This window comes from Anolis sagrei, chromosome 10 (assembly GCF_037176765.1).
Source record: "Anolis sagrei isolate rAnoSag1 chromosome 10, rAnoSag1.mat, whole genome shotgun sequence".
Taxonomy (NCBI): Eukaryota; Metazoa; Chordata; class Lepidosauria; order Squamata; family Dactyloidae; genus Anolis; species Anolis sagrei.
Genome location: NC_090030.1, coordinates 11599309 through 11618250, shown reverse-complemented (window position 1 = coordinate 11618250; position 18942 = coordinate 11599309). Strand labels below are relative to the sequence as shown.

Genomic DNA, 18942 nt, shown 5'->3' with positions numbered 1-18942 from the left:
ATAGGGGGGCAATGGACAAGATATGCCCAGCGGTGACCAGGGGAGCATTCGCACAGTTAAAACTTGTGCGCCAGCAGCACCTGTACCTTGGGAAGTCTGACTTGGCCACGGTAGTCCACGCTCTGGTCACATCCCGTATAGACTATTGCAACGCTCTCTACGTGGAGTTGCCTTTGGAGACTGCTTGGAAGCTTCAAATGGTCCAACGCTCGACAGGAGCGGTACTCAGGGAGCATACAACTCCTCTGTTGCGCCAGCTCCACTGGCTGCCAGTTTGCTATCGGGCACAATTCAAAGTGCTAGCTTTAGCCTATAAAGCCCTAAACGGTTCTGGCCTGACTTACCTGTCCAAACGCATCTCCTCCTATGAACCAGCTAGGACACTAAGATCATCTGGGGAGGCCCTGCTCTCAGTCCCACCTGCATCACAAGCACGCCTGGCGGGGACGAGAGACAGGGTCTTCTTGGTGGTGACCCCTCGGCTGTGGAACGCCCTTCCTACAGATATCAGATCGGCCCCCTCCCTGTTGGCATTTCGGAGGAAAGTGAAGACCTGGCTGTTCAAACAGGCATTCGATTAGGCAGTGTAATTGAATATAATTGAATATAGGAATACAGAATAACGGATGATGAGATTGGATTCTGATTGTACTGATGAGACGCAAATGATTTGTTATATTGATGTTTAATTGTTATTATGCTATTGTTTTAACTGCCCCAATTGTTTTGTAATGTTTGCATTGAATTTTGCTGTTGTTAACCGCTTTGAGTCGCCTAAGGGCTGAGAAAAGCGGTATATAAATGAAGTTAATAATAATAATAATAATAATTCCTTTTCTGTCTTACCAGAATAGAGGTTGTAGACACCCACGTGGTACTCCTGGTCCTTTCTGATGGTGAAGACCTGTCCGTGGAAATGGACAGAATGGATATCCTCAGCATCACCTGCATTCAGCAGGTACCACCTGACTCTCTGATGCTGACCCATCACAAGCCCTGGCAATGTATCCCTCACATAGCCATTGATTGCTGATGGAAAGAGAGGAAGGAGAAAAGAAAAAAAAGATCCAAAATGAGAAGTGGGCAACAAGGCTTGCTAAACTGGGCAAGCAGCATGGACCATAGTGACAACTGCTCTATGGTGGACAAGACAGCTTCCTCATTGAATAGAACTGTTGAACTATTAAAGTATTATGCAATACTTCATCCCATTACATTCTATTACTGCAAAGGTTTACTCTAGCTGAGACTGGAGTACCAGTTGGAAAAAGAAAATGAATAATATTCAGGAGAGATGGAAAAAGGGTTCTCACCATAGAATGAATGGTTTGTTTTCAAGGCAGGATCATCTGTACTGATTCCACAGAAAGGCATACAGGTTCTTTCGAGGTTCTCAACATAATACCAGCTTTTTGTCTCATCAAAGACCATGAACAGCAAAGTGAATTCCTGGATGGACAACTGCCGAAGGTGAGTGGAGCTCAGCACACCAGGATGGCAGATAACCAGAGGCCCAATAAGACCGGAGTGTAGGTCTTTCTCCTGGGATGCAAGTGGGGAAGGGGAGAAAAGCTCAGTTGGGAGGAAGTATGTCCTTTGGGTTGAACCACGAAGGTTTCATTACTAGTGTGGCAGAAATCATAATATGCACCTTGATGATGTTTCTTAACAAGTTGCTTTCAAAGCATGCATTCAGGAACTACCCAATGTTGATTTCAACCAGGATTTGGGACACAGGAAAAACATCTACATCGACCACTTAGGTTGTTGTTGCGTATGTGGATCTGCCCCACAGTGACTAAACAACACATGGAGCAGATCCAGGCTTGAACCCTGAGTCAGGATTTGGGTTATTGACAATATAGAGCAGTGGTTCTCATGTTGAGATGACCTCCAATCATAAAATTATTTTCATTGCTACTTCATGACAGTCATTTTGATACTGTTATGAATCGTCATGTAAACATCTGATATGCAAGAGGTATTGTCGTTCACTGGACGAAATTAGGCACAAATACCTGATACATCCAAATTTGAATACTGCTGGGGTTGGGAGAGGATTGATTTTGTCATTTGAGAGTTGTAGTTGATGGGATTTATAGTTCACCTACAATCAAAGAGCATTCTGAACCCCACCAATGATCGAATTGGACCAAACTTCCCACACAGAACTCCCATGACAACAGAAAATATTGGAAGGGTTTGGTGGACATTGACCTTGAGTTCTAGAGTTGTAGTTCACCGACATCCAGAGAGCACTGTGGATTCATAGAATGATGGATCTGGATGTTTTCTATTGCCCTGGAGACTAGGACGTGAAACAATGGCTTCAAACTACAAGAAAAGAGATTCCATCTGAACATTAGCAAGAACTTCCTGACTGTGAGAACAGTTCAGCAGTGGAACACTCTGCCCTGAAGTGTGGTGGAGGCTCCTTCTTTGGAGGCTTTGGAACAGAGGCCAGATGGCCATCTGTCGGGGGTGCTTTGAATGCAATTTTCCTGCTTCTTGGCAGAATGGGGTTGGACTGGATGGCCCACAAGATCTCTTCCAAGTCTATGATTCTATGATTCTCCCTGGGACATAGGATGGCAGTCCTTTATTGTCCCGTACTGCTGTGTTGGGCTAATGAAGATGATGGTGGTATTTATTACCTGCCTTTTCTTGCGGCTCGAAACAAGGTACCCATGTCATGTGGGTGTCACAGCTGGGGACAGGCATGACATCGGACCAGCCCCACATTACTGGTCAGTCTAGAAGGGCCTGGGGCTAACCTAAATCTCTTCCAAGCACCAGGAAATGATAGTACAGTAATGAAAAGCTTTTGCTCTCTGAATGTTTTGGACCACAGTTCCTACAATCCTTTACCATTTTGGGAATTGTAGACCAAAAATACCCTAAGTGCCTTCTTTAATATTGGATGTATGAATGCAGCCACTGTTGGGCAAAACTGCAATATTTTTTCTCATTCAATTTCCCAGACATTATGATATGTCTCTTATTTTCTCTTTCTGAAAAGAATAGACGTTTCTATTTAATTTCTCCTTCAGAAGAAAAGAAAGAGATCCTCCTATCCCCTGGTACAGTTTGGGATGAAAAATAATATTCAGTCCACAGTGGGAATAAAAAGTTGCAGGTAGTGCTAGGAGTTGTTTTGTCGAAGCCTTTCATGGCTGGAATTGCTGGGTTGCGGTGAGTTTTTCGGGCTATATGGCTATGTTCCAGCAGCACTCTCATTCCTAACGTATCACCTGCATCTGTGGATGGCATCTGCAAAGGTTCTGTTGGCAGTGAAGCAAAGGTAAAGGTAAAGATTTTCCCTTGACATTAAGTCCAGTTGTGCCCAACTCTGGGGGTTGGTGCTCATCTTCATTTCTAAGCTGAAGAGCTGGTGTTGTCCATAGACACCTCCAAGGTCATGTGGCCAGCATGACTGCATGCAGTGCCATTACCTTCCTGCCGGAGCACATTTGCATGTTTTCAAACTGCTAGGTTGGCAAAAGCTGGGGCTGACAGTGGGAACTCATGCCGATTCAAACCTGCAAACTTTTGATCAGCAAGTTCTGCAGCTCAGCGGTTTAACCCACTGCGCCACTGAGGACTCCATGCAGTGAAGCAAGGGGAGTGTATATATATACTCCTGTGGAATGTCCAAGGTGAGAGAAAGAACCCTTGTCTGTTCAAAGCAGTGGTTCTCAACCTGTGTGGTCCCAGGTATTTTGGCCTACAACTCCCAGAAATCCCAGCCAGTTTACCAGCTGTTAGGATTTCTGGGAGTTGAAGGCCAAAACATCTGGGAACCCACAGGTTGAGAACCACTGCCCTAGAGCTTTGGAGAGCTTCTGTTCAACTATTTCAAAGCTCCCTGCTTAAGTGGTGATGGCATGATCATCAGCATAGATCAGAGGTTCTCAACCTGTGGGTCCCAGGTGTTTTGGCCTACCATTCCCAGAAATCCCAGCCAGTTTACCAGCTATTAGGATTTCTGGGAGTTGAAGGGCAAAACATCTGGGGACCCACAGGTTGAGAACCACTGTTTTAAAGCAAGTATGGATGTTGCAGTTAACAAGCTTGAATTAGCATTTGAGTAGCCAAGAAGTCTGCAACATCAATCAGTGAGGGTATCTGCGTAGATGTAACCTGGCACTTACTGCCCGAACGCATCCTCTGGAGGCGTTGTCAGAAAATAGCCCAGAACAGCAGAAATGTAATTTGAATTATTTCAAAACAAAACCTAAGAGAGTGCCTTGGACAGCGAGAAGATCCAACCAGTCCATACTTCAAGAAATAAAGCCCGACTGCTCATTGGAGGGAACAATAGTAGAGGCCAAGATGAAGTACTTTGGCCACATCATGAGAAGAAAGGAAACCTTAGAGAAGACAATGATGCTGGGGGAAATGGAAGGAAAAAGGAAGAGGGGCCGACCAAGGGCAAGATGGATGGATGGTATCCTTGAAGTGACTGGATTGACCTTGAAGGAGCTGGGGGTGGTGACGGCCGACAGGAAGCTCTGGCATGGCCTGGTCCACGAAGTCACGAAGAGTTGGAAACGACTGAATGAATGAACATTAACAACAAAACCTAAGAACTACAACAACAAATACTGCAATCCTCTTGACATGTTTTCCCCATTTGAAGAAACCCATAGACAGCAGAATAGGAAAGCATGCCTCTTCTACATACCAGATCCACGCTGGAGAAGTATGCCCACGCTTTGCAGTCAAACTCATGGGTCGTAGGAGCCATTTGCTGCAGGACTGTGAAGGAATACTCCCTGATCTCGCCTGGCTGCACTTCCTCCCTCCAAGGCTGCCGTCTCTCCTCCATAGTTCCCTCGTAGGGCAGCAAGTTGGAATGGAAGGAGAATGGGCGAGAAGCCATGTTCTTAAATGTCACCTGGGCGAAAGAAGAAATAATCTCCCCATTTAGTCTTGATAACAACAAAGACCAAGAAAGACAAGGAAGCTTCAAGGCACATCTGTCTTCAAGAGTTTGTAACCTTTTAATCTAAAAGATTAGCCATAGGTGAGGCAATTTTGGATGCTTCCAGTGGGATTTTGCCTTTTTATCTGCTCCTATGACAGCTGTTTGCTTAATAATAATAATAACAACAACAACAACAACAACTTTATTTTTATACCCCGCCACCATCTTCTCAAGGGGACTCGGGGTGGCTTACATGGGGACAAGTCCAAAAATCACAGATAAAAACAACAGCATTAAACAGCATTGCCGCTGGATGGGATCATCCGGAGTTTTGGAGTTTGATGCCATCTGTATGCAGATGATGCCCAACTCTAGCACTCATTTCTACCAGATGCTAAGGAGGCTGTCCAAGTCCTGAACCGGTGCCTGGCCTCTGTGACGGTCTGGATGAGGACAAGCAAATTGAAGTTGATTCCAGACAAGACAGAGATCCTCCTGGTCACACAAGGCCCAACTGGGTATAGGGTCGCAACCTGTACTGGATGGGGTCACACTCCCCTTGAAGGCACAGGTTTCCAGCTTGGGGGTCCTCCTGGATTCATCATTGAGCCTGGAATCCCAGGTTGCAGCGGTGGCCAAGGTAGCGTTCGCACAATTAAAACTTGTGCGCCAGCTGCGCCTGTACCTTTGGAAGTGAGACTTGGTCACAGTGGTCCGTGCTCTCGTTACATCTAGGATAGACTACTGCAACGCACTCTACGTGGGGTTGCCTTTGAAGACTGCTCAGAAGCTTCAAATAGTCCAACGAAAGGCAGCCAGGTTAATAACTGGGGCAGCATACAGGGAGCATACAACTCCCATGTTACACCAGCTCCACTGGCTGCCAGTTTGCTACCAGTGCTGACTTTGGTCTATAAAGCCCTAAACGGCCCCAGCCCAAATTACCTGTCCGAACACATCTCCCCCTATGAACCATCGTGGAGATTAGGATCCTCTGGGGAGGCCCTGCTTTCCGTCCTGCTATTGTCACAGGCACGATTGGGGGGACGAGAGACAGGGCCTTCTCAGTGATTGCTCCCCGGCTATGGAACTCCCTTCCTGGTGAGATCAGGTCGGCCCCCTCCCTCCTATCCTTTAGAAGGATGGTAAAAACTTGGCTGTGGGACCAAGCTTTTGGGACAGGGCAATAAAGCGGCAGTGGGAAAGATGACCAGACCAATTAGATTTGACACAGATGACTAGGACAGTTTTAAATAGTGTATTTTAATATTTTGATAAATGTTTTTTAATATTTATGTATTGTATGTGAATTTGTGTCCCGGCATTGAATGTTTGCCATGTATATGCTGTGCTCTGCCCTGAGTCCCCATCGGGGTGAGAAGTCGGAATATAAATGTTTTAAATAAATAAATAAATAAAATCAGATAAAAACATAACATAGTCACAACAACAACGACATATATCACGGCCAAAAACAGAATAGGAGCTGGGTCCAGGCTCAAGCAAGTACAGTGAACTCCTAAGTAGAGCCGAGGGAAAGTGCAAAAATTCAAATGTGCCAGTCTCAAATGTGCCAGAATAACTTTGGCCATAGTCGAGATTAGTGGGGGTGGGATGAACTAAAGTGCAGGAGCTTAGATAGGGTTGAGCCAGTTTTCTGTTGAACTGCCCACTCAAAGGCACAATGGAACATCCAAGTTTTTAAGTCCTTACGGAAGGTGGACAAGGTGGGTGCTTGTCTGATCTCCTTAGGGAGGGAGTTCCAGAGCCAGGGAGCCACCACCGAGAAGGCCCTCTCCCCCGTTCCCACTAACTGCACTTGAGACAGCGGCGGAAGCGAGAGAAGAGTCTCTCCAGATGATCTTAGGGTACGTACTGGTTCGTAGGGGATAATGTGATCGCAAAGGTAGGCAGGTCCTGAACCGTTTAGGGCTTTGTAGCTGATAACCCACACCTTGAATTGGGTCCAGAAACTTATTGGAAGCCAGTGGAGCTGCTTAAACAGGAGATTTGACTGCTCCCTGTAACTACCTCTCATTAGCAACCTGGCAACAGATCTTTGGACCAACTTCAGTTTCCAGGCCGTCTTCAAAGGCAGCCCCACGTAGAGGTGTTACTGTAATCATTGCTTATCCTTCTTATCTTCTACCTTCTGTGTTTTCATACACACGACAGAACTGATGGTTGTGTTTCCAAATCTGCAATACTAAGGAGGCAAAGAATACGTAAACCCCAAAAAGATACTGAAGGAACAGAAATCTCCAGTTTGGGAAAGTTATATAGCTTTGGAAAAACTGGTAGAGAAAAAAATTGTGTGCAGAAAACGTTTGTTTTTTTTAATGTTTTTGTGCAGAAAAATGCAGGTTTCTGTTTGAAACTGCAACATATAGACATAATGCAGTTTAATTGCATTGAACTGCATTATATTGAAATTTCGCCCTCCAGCTCTGACTTTCTCGTGGTATATATGTCTCACCATGATGACATCTCCAACCTGTCCCCGGATGTATGGCCCCAAGATGCCCAAATGCTCATCCAGCTCTCCACAGGCGAATGGCTGAGTAAAGGTCCGATCAAGGTACCCTCTGTAGACAACTTTCTTATACTTCACGAATGGCTTGTTCTTCAGATCCCTGTGAAATGAAAACAAGAGGATGATAGGCCAGCCCTGTCCGTATTGTAACCATTTGTGGAAATGCAACAGGCAGAGCTGTGCATGCCACATTACTTGCCCTACGCACTTAAGCTAACCAGAATTCCTGAAGTACGATAGTTGAATGAAAAAAGTAATGCCTCCACCTTCGTAACTCCTCAAGAGATGGTATGCGGCAAGTAATGGCTTGTTCAGTAGACTCTCCTCTACAGTTCCATTTTAGCAGGAAGCCTTAGCATTTAATGGTTGTGTTGTTAAAGTGTGAAGTATGGAACCCAGTGCAGATGGTTGGTCAACGCGACTTAAGCAACGTGCCATCATTGAATTCTTGACAGCAGAAGGTGTCACCCCAAAGGAGATTCATCAGAGAATGCAAGCTGTTTATAGTGATTGTGTTGATGTGAGTACTGTGCGTCGTTGGGTGAGAAAGTTTAAAGATGTTGAGGTGGGAACATCTGACTTGCGTGACAAACAAAGAGTAGGACGTCCTATGACAGCAACCACTGAGTTTCACAAGCAAAAGGTTGACAGATTGATTCAGGACGATCGTCGTATCACTCAGAGAGAAATTTCAAGCATAATCAGCATTTCACAAGAATGTGTGGGTGACATTATTGCTTTGCTTGGCTATCAGAAGATCTGTGCACGATGAGTACCCAGGATGCTAATGTCTGAATTGAAAGCACACAGACTTGAAACTGGGTCTCACCACCATATGACATTCTCCATACAGTCCAGATTTAGCACCGTCTGACTTCCATCTGTTCCCAAAAATGAAATAAGATCTGCAGGGACATAATTATGCTTCTGATTAAGATGTTGAGAGAACTGTGAGACGCTCGTTGCGGAAACAGAGTGTCGACTTCTTCCATGACAGCTTCAGAAAACCTCATCGTTGGCAGAAATGTATCCAACTGTCTGGTGATTATGTAGAAAAGTTAATAGTGGTAGTTAAAGAGCACATTCTAAGGATTATTTTTGCATTTTATTTATTAAAATATTCCCATCCAAACACAAGTAATGAAGGTGGAGGCATTACTTTTCATTCAACCGTCGTATAGTGGATTTCACAGTCCATTGAAATCATGTGCCAATCTGCTTGACATCTATACATGAAATGAACAAAGGAAACTATTTGTGGTCAACTATTTTAATTAATTCTACTTGTAATATTCATAATTTCTACCAAAACTTTTAAAATTATTATATTGTATATGCACTTCCATATAAATACATAAAACTATATGTTTCTTTCTCCAAGATGTTGGCCTGTTTTATTCTGCTACTGATGTAAACATTCTTGGGGTCTTTATAGTCCTTTGTGTAATGTTGGCTTAAGCTGGAAAGTTTTGAGTTCATGTAGTCATATCAGCACTTGGAAATGTTACATTTTTGGTCAACACCTCCTGGAATCCCACACCCCAAGTAGACTATGAGACTCTGGGAGTTGTAGTTCAAAAAAGGTCTGTGGGAACCTCTTGATGACACTTGAGGCAAGACACCATCTCACATCCTGTTCAACCTTACAACATGGAATGGGGGCACATTAGGTCATTCTGGGCTGCTTAGAAAAATGACAGTATTTAGCATCTGTATAGGATTGCTCTAAAATCCTATACAGATGCTAAATATCTTCCCCTTCCATTAAAGCAATGTTTCTCTACTTTCCTAATGCCGTGAACCCTTAATACAGTTCCTCATGTTGCGCTGACCCCAAACCATAAAATTATTTTCCTTTCTACTTCATAACTATAATTTTGCAACTGTTATGAATTGTAATGTAAATATCTGATATGCAAGATGTATTTTTATTCACTGGATCAAATATGGCACAAATGCCCAATACACCAAAATTTGAATACTGGTGAGGGTGTTGGAGGGGTTGATTTTGTCATTTGGGAGTAATAGTTGCTGGGATTTATAGTTCACCTTCAATCAAAGAGCATTCTGAACTCCACCAATGATGAAATTGAACCAAACATGGCAAACAGAATTCCCATGACCAACAGAAAATACAAACAATCTACAAACCCACCAAGAAAATCCAACAAATGCTACGTTCAGCAAAGGACAAGAGAGATCCTCTCACCTCTGCAGGAGTCTACCGTATACCATGCAGCTGTGGACAAGTCTACAAAGGGACCACCAAACGCAGAAGCATTGCCCAAACACGAATCAAGGAACATGAAAGGCACTGCAGACTACTTCAACCAGAGAAGCCAGCCATAGCAGAGCAACTGATGAACCAGCCTGGACACAGCATATTATTTGAGAACACAGAAATGCTGGACCACACCAACAACCACCATGTCAGATTACACAGAGAAGCCATTGAAATCCACAAGCATGTGGACAATTTCAACAGAAAGGAAGAGACCATGAAAATGAACAAAATCTGGCTACCAGTATTAAAAAACTCTAAAATTACAACAGCAAAACAGCAGAGAGGAAACAACCAGGCACATCTTAACACCTCTCAACAGGGGATTTTCCCAGACTCAGCCAGGCCTTCAAATGCTAATGAAGGTGATCAGTTGAAACATTCACACCTAGCTCCAGCAGGGAAGAGCTCCTTGCCCCACCCCAGCCATTCCACAGATATATAAACCCATTGTCCTAATTCCAACAGACCTCACTACCTCTGAGGATGCTTGCCATAGATGCAGGCGAAACGTCAGGAGAAATGCCTCTAGAACATGGCCCTATAGCCCGAAAAAACCCACAAGAACCTAGTGATTCCAGCCATGAAAGCCTTCGACAATACAATACTGGAATTGTTTGGTGGGCATTGACCTTGAGTTTTGGAGGTATAGTTCACCTACATCCAGAGAGCACTGTGGACTCACACAGTGATGGATCTGGACCAAACTTGGCATGGATAGTCAAATGTGAACACTGGTGGAGTTTGGGGAAAATAGACCTTGATATTTGGGAGTTGTGGTTGCTGAGATTTATAGTTCACCTGCATTCAAAGAGCATTCTGAGCACTATCACTGATAAAATTGGGCCAAACTTCCCACACAGAACCCCCATGTCCAACAGAAAATACTGCATTTTCTGATGGTCTCTAACGACCCCTCTGATACCCCCTCGCAGCTCCCTCATGGGTCCTGATCCCCAGGTTGATAAACACTGTATTAGAGATTTAGATATTAAGGTTTCAGGGACATCTGATTTATCCAATGAGAACTACAACACAATGTTTTTGAAACTGTTCCCAGAATTTCCACCAGATTTCACATCCTTGTATTATACCGTATTAAGAGCTAATTAATTCCCAGTCTCCTGACTTTTGCCCCCGGTCAAAGAGGATGAATAGAACTTACTGGTCTTGGAGATACGGTGAAGGAATACGGCTTCCATAATCCCACATCACTTCAACTGCTGCGATGTAATATTGCCGTACTTTCCCTGTCAAAGTCCGTGGATCATGCTCATCTTCTCCATAAATATCAAATTCATCCAAGGTCTCCTCTGTGTTACTGTAGTCATCATAGTCAGATGATCCTTTCAGATTCTTTGAGAAGTTTGTCTTGACTGGTCTACTGAAGCTAGAAGGTGATATGGAATTGATCATTTCTATGCTTTCGCCTTTCCTGGGTGTCTGAATGTCAGCCTCTGTCTTCCCTTCAGAAACTAATAGTTTACTCCTGAGGGGAGGAACTTTGCCTCCTTCACCACCAAATTCTTTGATTTCATCCATTGGTTCATCTTGGAGGTTCTGGTTGATGGTCAAGTCCCCTTGAGGAAGCACATTATTGTCTGCTGAAGCCCTTTTGGCTGAAATCCCAAGCTCATCCCTTTTTGTGGCACCCAGCAAAGACTCATTCCCTAATGTTTGCTCATGACCCACACCAGAATTTCTCTGATGTAATTGCAAAGGCTTTTCTATATCGACATGCTCCATAGTTGGGGATTCCTTTGCTTCAGTATGTCCAGCCTCATTGATCTGCCCAGTGGTCTTCTGCAGGGTCGAAGTGACATCTGTGTGTTTTCCTCCTGCAAAGACAGTGGGGCTCAGTCCTGATTTATTTTTTATATAATAGTCTATAGTTCTCCCAGACTTAGGAATAGCATTACTGTTCTTGGCATCCTCCAGCTCTTGAATGAAGCGGCCATCTTTTGAAGCCTCTTTGTTTCCATCTTGAGTGATTGTCTCGGTTACAGAGATGTTCAAGGAATGTGAGTCTGAGACATATCTGACTGAGTTTGATGGAGGAGATGCAACCGTTGTCCTACCAGGGGAAGCTTTTTGATTCCTTTCTTCCACCTCATCTATCATATTTGCCCTTGTGGTATAAGCCATGGTTTCACTCTTTCCCTTCCTCATATTATCACTGAGCAAAGCATCAGCTTGTCCTTCAGCTTCACTCAAACTTTTGGTTTCATTTGTCATTGCTGTACTTGTTTCTTTCAATGTGGCGGAAAGTATTTCCAATGACCGTTTCTCCAAGTGGCCACCACATGCATGGGAACCCGGTTGGCAGGATGTTTCATCTGTCAACTTTTCATGACTCGGAAAGTTTAGTTTTGATAGTATCTGGCTCTCTCCTTTTCGTTCAGACTCTTCAGAAACTGGCCCATGTCCCAAGTCAACGGATTGTGATGAAAATACATAACCTTGATGAAGAACGTCTTCTTTTTCTTTGTTCCCACCAGAAATCTTTAATTTGACATCCACTGCCCTTGGTTGTGTAACATTTTTCTCTCTAAGTGTATCTAGGGGTCCTAAGGAATGGAGGATACTCTTGGATTGACTCCTATTGAGGATGGCATCCAATGTGTGGAAAGCTTCGTTCTCTCTTCCAGATTGATTGTTGCCCTGGCTAGCATCTTGGGAAATTACTTGGTGTGTTAAATTATCTGTTCCTTCATAATAGTAAAAACTATGTGTTCTAGCATTGCTATCCAGCTTGTCGTTAGTATTTATAGAATTGTCTATAATGCTTAGGGGGGTAGCCAATCTATCTGAATCCATTGTCTTGCCATTCTGTGCAAAGGAGGAGTTGTGTTCATTCAAAAGATCTGAGCTTTCAGTCATTCTGTCCATTCTAAGTTGCGTCATCGTCTCTTTCCCGACCCGAAAATGTATGCCATCTATTCCCTTTAGATCTCCACTTAAGGATGTTGAGGTGCTCTCGTTTTCCATAATTTTGGAGGCATTTGATACTGACTGTAATGATTTTCTGATTTCTAATGGTTTGGTCTCTTGGCCACTTGCTTTATAGGATGAATAATTGTTTGGATCTCCAGAGACGGCGTCATACATCTGCAATAATGTCTCTTTAACTGCAGGGCTTGTTGTTGCTCTTGGCAAACCGGTGTTTTGAATTTTCAGTGCTATATCTTGAATAACCGGCTCTCTTTCCAAGTCATTTAATGATGCTGATGCACTAGTGATGTTGACGGATTCGCTGTCATTCACAGATGCCTCTTGCGACGCCCCTTCCCCATTTAACACTGTATTTGCCATCAATGCATCTCCCACTGATGTTCTTTCAAGTGTGATGGAATCTGGACCTCTTTTATTTAGTTTTGAAAGGCTATCACCAATTATTGCCTTCAGATTCTGATTTTCAACAAAGACTTCATTACCAAATGACACTTTGGATTGATTTGTGGTAATAGGACTGTCATGAAACATCTCCACTTTTTCCAGTGGATGGGATGAAGATGATTTTTTCTCCTCTACTTTCTCCCAATATGCCAAATATTCTTGGGGCATCCCGGTTCTTTCTGTTTCTTTGGGCATTTCTAAGCCAAGCTTTTCATGAACTAGTTGAGTTGTGGTCTCCAATGATCTCCCATTATGTGGCTCTTCATGAGCAAGAGATGAGTTTCTGAAATGTTCTTGGAAACTTTGCGTTGTGGTTGATTCTTCTGCAGCTGAAAAAACATCATTGGGTAAGATGTCAAAGGATGGATCTTGTGGTGAAGATGAAGATATGTCATCTAGATATAAAGTTTCTTGACGTAGCAATAATGGGTCTGTCAAGTTGGTTTTCCTGTTTAACTTGGTAACCTGGTTGGGTTGTCCAAGATATACAGCTGAATGTTGATTCTGATTCAATATTTCATTATTTGAAGTGGAGTTGGCATTACTATCATCAGTCTTTATGTAAGGCTGGAAAGGGACTTTCTTCTTTCGGAAACCTCTTGGTTGTAGGATGTTGGCTTGAATCATGTAGTCCTCTGGAATGGTTTCATCATATCCATAATCTTCCTCCTCGGACTCCACTTCTTGGGAGCATTTGAAAACAATCAACTTGGCACTCATTCCTCGTTTTCTGAAGTCAGGATTCAAGCATCCCAGTGTCCATATACCTGTCTCAGATAGATGCAGAAAGATCAAAATATACAATGAGAAGAGGAAAACAAATGTTTACATAAGCAGTATTTGGTATCCTCATTATTATCATCCATTAAATGTGGTCCCCAATGTAAAAAAATCTATAATATATATACTCACAAGCTGTACCCGCCACGGGTTGCTGCGGCCAACCTCCCCTCCATTTTTCTCTCCTTCTTTCCCTCCTTCCTTTGCTCCCTCTTTCCTTCCTTCCCCTTCTTCCTTCCTTCCTTCCTTCTCTACCTCTTTCCTTCCTTGCCCCCTTTTCTTTTCCTTCCTTTTCCTCTCCTTTCTTCCCTCTCTACCTCTTTCCTTCCTTCCTTTGCTTTTTGCTTCCATCCTTCCTTCTCTCTTTCTTTCTTTCCTTCCCTCCCTCTTTCTCTCCTTCTTTCCCTCCTTCCTTTGCTCCCTCTTCCCTTCCCTTCCTTTTTTTCTTTCCTTCTGTCCTTCTCTACCTCTTTTCTTCTTTCCCCCTTTTTCTTTTCCTTCTTTCTCTCTCCCCTTCCCTTTTTTCTGTATTATCTTTTAGCTTTTCATCATTTACCTTTTTTAGGGTTTTAAGTCCTTTCTGCTGTTTTGGGGGGGATTTTTATGAGTGATGGTCACTTGTTGATCTGTTAGGGGTATAGTGTCCAAATTTGGTGTCGATTTGTCCAGTGGTTTTTGAGTTATGTTAACCCCACAAGTGAACACTACATTTTTATTTATATAGACTAGCCGTCCCCTGCCACGCATTGCTGTGGCTCAGTCTGTATATATGTGTTTTTGTATGTATATATGTGTATATGTGTGAGTATATTTGTGAATATATGTTTATATGTGTACATATGTGGTTTTGCGCCTGCGTTGTAATGCATTTTTTTATTTTTTTGGTTTTTTCAGTCCCTTCTGTTGTGTTTATGAATGTGTTTATGAGTGATGGTCACTCGTTGGCCTGAGAGGTGTCTTGTGTCCAAATTTGGTGTCAATTTGTCCAGTGGTTTTTTAGTTATGTTAATCCCACAAACGAACATTACATTTTTATTTATATAGATGAGCACAAACAAAGTGCATTCAAGATTTCTGATATTGCAATTCCAGGGATAGTGGTTAAACTGGTGGTTAAATTGCTTTTTTACTATTACTGCTTTTTAATGATAGTGTCTAGATCTAGGGAAGTAATGCTACCCCTCTATTCTGCTTTGGTTAGACCACACCTGGAATATTATGTCCAATTCTGGGCACCACAATTCAAGAGAGATATTGACAAGCTGGAATGTCTCCAGAGGAGAGCGACTAAAATGATAAAAGGTCTGGAGAACAAGCCCTATGAGGAGCGGCTTAAGGAGCTGGGCATGTTTAGCCTGAAAAAGAGAAGGCTGAGAGGGGATATGATAACCATGTATAAATATGTGAGCGGAAGCCACAGGGAGGAAGGAGCAAGCTTGTTTTCTGCTTCCTTGGAGACTAGGACTCAGAACAATGGTTTCAAACTACAAGAGAGGAGATTCCATCTGAACATGAGGAAGAACTTCCTGACTGTGAGAGCTGTTCAGCAGTGGAACTCTCTGACCCGGAGTGTGGTGGAGGCTCCTTCTTTGGAAGCTTTTAAACAGAGGCTGGATGGCCATCTGTCAGGGGTGATTTGAATGTAATATTCCTGCTTCTTGGCAGAATGGGGTTGGACTGGATGGTCCATGAGGTCTCTTCCAACTCTTTGATTCTATGATTATATAGAATCATAGAATCATAGAATCATAGAGTTGGAAGAGACCTCATGGGCCATCCAGTCCAACCCCCTACCAAGAAGCAGGAATATTGCATTCAAATCACTCCTGACAGATGGCCATCCAGCCTCTGCTTAAAAGCTTCCAAAGAAGGAGCCTCCACCACACTCCGGGGCAGAGAGTTCCACTGCTGAACGGCTCTCACAGTCAGGAAGTTCTTCCTAATGTTCAGATGGAATCTCCTCTCTTGTAGTTTGAAGCCATTGTTCTGCGTCCTAGTCTCTAAGGAAGCAGAAAACAAGCTTGCTCCCTCCTCCCTGTGGCTTCCTCTCACATATTTATCCATGGCTATCATATCTCCTCTCAGCCTTCTCTTCTTCAGGCTAAACATGCCCAGTTCCCTAAGCCGTTCCTCATAGGGCTTGTTCTCCAGACCCTTGATCATTTTAGTCGCCCTCCTCTGGACACATTCCAGCTTGTCAATATCTCTCTTGAATTGTGGTGCCCAGAATTGGACACAATATTCCAGATGTGGTCTAACCAAAGCAGAATAGAGGGGTAGCATTACTTCCTTAGATCTAGACACTAGGCTCCTATTGATGCAGGCCAAAATCCCATTCGCTTTTTTTGCCGCCACATCACATTGTTGGCTCATGTTTAACTTGTTGTCCATGAGGACTCCAAGATCTTTTTCACACGTACTGCTCTCGAGCCAGGCATTGTCCCCCATTCTGTATCTTTGCATTTCATTTTTTCTGCCAAAGTGGAGTATCTTGCATTTGTCACTGTTGAACTTATGATCTTCAAGAAACAGGTTGCATTTCTACTCAACTGTGTGGTGTTTAAAGTCAGAGGGCTTTTCCTGGTCTGGAGTGCAACAATAAGCAGCATTTCATTCTCACTAACCTGGATTCTCCATGGACATGAAGACAGTCTCTCCAGAGAGAGGGAAAAGCGTGAGGATCTCCTCAAAGACTGTATTGTGCTTGAAGGTATTTCCCGAGAAGAATACGGACAGGACGTCCGTCTGGGCCCCAACGCTGAGGATGTACCAATACACCACTTTGTTCTGGCAAAGCCGTATCTCTAGGTTATTGAAAATGTAGCCGTTGATGCCTGCAAAAGTAGAATGAAGAAATAGCATTGACTGCAGGTGAAATGAACCACAAAAGCTCAGTTTTCAAAATGAAGGGGTAGGTGACAAAACAAACTTCTTGAATCATTATATATGAAGATAAGAATAGGCATGTTTTGTGTTGAAAGAAGAACTGTAAAAGATTACTATACTCAAGTATATATAAGCCGAGGTACCTAATTTCTGCCAACCTAGCAGTTCGAAAACATGCAAATGTGAGTAGATCAATAGGTACCTCCAGCGGGAAGGTAACGGCGCTCCATGCAGTCATGCCGGCCACATGACCTTGGAGGTGTCTACGGACAATGCTGGCTCTTCGGCTTAGAAATGGAGATGAGCACCACACCCCAGAGTCAGACATGACTGGACTTAATGTCAGAGGACTACCTTTACCTTTACCTACCTAATTTTGCCGCAAAAAACTGGGAAAACATGTTGACTTGAGTATAAGCTGAGGGTGGGAAACGCAGCACCTACTGGTACATCTATATAAATTAAAAATATTGTTCATTTGTGGGATTATTATAACTAAAAAAAAACTGGACGAATTGCCGCCAAATTTGGCCACAAGACATTTACTAACCCAAGGAGTGACTATCACTAAAAAAAAATTGATTTTTGTCATTTGGGAGTTGTAGTTGCTGGTATTTATAGTTCACCTACAATCCAAGAGTATTCTGAACTCCACCAATGATGGAATTGAATCAAACGTGGCACACAGGACTCCCATGACCAACAGAAACACTAGAGGGGTTTAGTGGGCATTGATCTTGAGTTTGGGAGTTGTAGTTCACCTACATCCAGAGAGCACTGTGGACTCAAACAATGATGGATCTGGACCGAACTTGGCACAAATATTCCATATGCCCAAATATGAACACAGATGGGATTTGTGGGAAATAGACCTTGATATTTGGGAGTTGTCATTATTGGGATTTATAGTTTACCTACAATCAAAGAGCATTCTGAATCCCACCAGTGATAGAATTGGGCTAAACTTTCCACAAAGAACCCCATGACCAACAGAAAATATTTAAGGCCACCCAGTCCAACTCCCTTCACCAGGGCAAGAAAACGTAAAGAAAACCCTCCTGACAAAGAGCCATCCAGCCATAGATATAGATACATATATATGATTCACACACGCATTGATATAGTATCATAGATTTGAAAGGGACCCCTAAAGAAGGACAATTATATGTTGCATGTTCCAGAGTAGGCAAACCAGACAATCTCCACATCAACACTGACAAAGAAACAACAAGAAGTACTGTGTTTATCCACAAGCATCAAGATATTGCATAGATTAGAAACCAACACTTTCTCATTAGTTTATTTTTGAGATCACCAGACTGGGCCACAGCAACACCTGGCAGGGGACGGCTAGTTTCAAAATAAAAATAGATACCAATAAAATTACATTAATGGAGGCATCAGAAGTTTAAATGTTTTTGAATATTTACATAAAACTGCAATATAAAATAAGACTGTCCAACTCTGATGAAAACTTTATTCTCTCCTTCTTCAATGTAAATGTGCGTATGTATCCTTCCAATAATCACCTTAGTTTATTTTAACTATACGTTTTGGGGGGAAATGTTATCTATATATATATAAAAAAATGCTCTGTGCATAATGAGTACCTTAAAAACAAAAGAACCAATGAACGAAATCACACCAAATTTGGCAACAAAACGTCTCACTACACAAGGAGTGACCATCACTCTAAAATTATGATTTTGTCATTTGGGAGTTGTAGTTGCTGGGATTTATAGTTCACCTACAATCATCAATGATGAAATTGAACCAAACTTGGCACATAGAACTCCCATGATCAGCAGAAAATACTGGAAGAGTTTGGTGGGCATTGACCTTGAGTTTGGGAGTTGTAGTTCACCTACATCCAGAGAGCACTTCGGACTAAAAAAAAATGATGGATCTGGACCAAACTTGGCACAAGCACTCAGTATGCCCAAATATGAACCCAGATGGAGTTTGGGGAAAATAGACCTTGACATTTGGGAGTTGTAGTCACTGGGATTTATAGTTCACCTACAATCAAGAGCATGCTGAACCCCATGAACGACAGAATCGGTGCAAACCTCCCACACAGAACACTGATGACCAACAGAAAATACTTAAGGCCATCCAATCCAACTCCCTTCATCAGGG

The 18942-nt window shown here is 43.0% G+C and overlaps 1 protein-coding gene across 1 annotated transcript in view; it reads right to left on the bottom strand.

Annotated features, from left to right (window-relative positions):
- The window catches only part of F8 (coagulation factor VIII), a 57998-nt gene that overhangs the window by 14616 nt on the left and 24440 nt on the right, over positions 1–18942 (bottom strand). The window contains exons 13-18 of the mRNA XM_067471539.1: positions 16542–16751; positions 10907–13904; positions 7404–7560; positions 4685–4897; positions 1314–1542; positions 847–1029 (exon numbers count right to left, since the gene is read on the bottom strand). Of these exons, the coding sequence (XP_067327640.1) occupies positions 847–1029; positions 1314–1542; positions 4685–4897; positions 7404–7560; positions 10907–13904; positions 16542–16751 (3990 nt within the window). The remainder of the gene's footprint in view (positions 1–846; positions 1030–1313; positions 1543–4684; positions 4898–7403; positions 7561–10906; positions 13905–16541; positions 16752–18942) is intronic.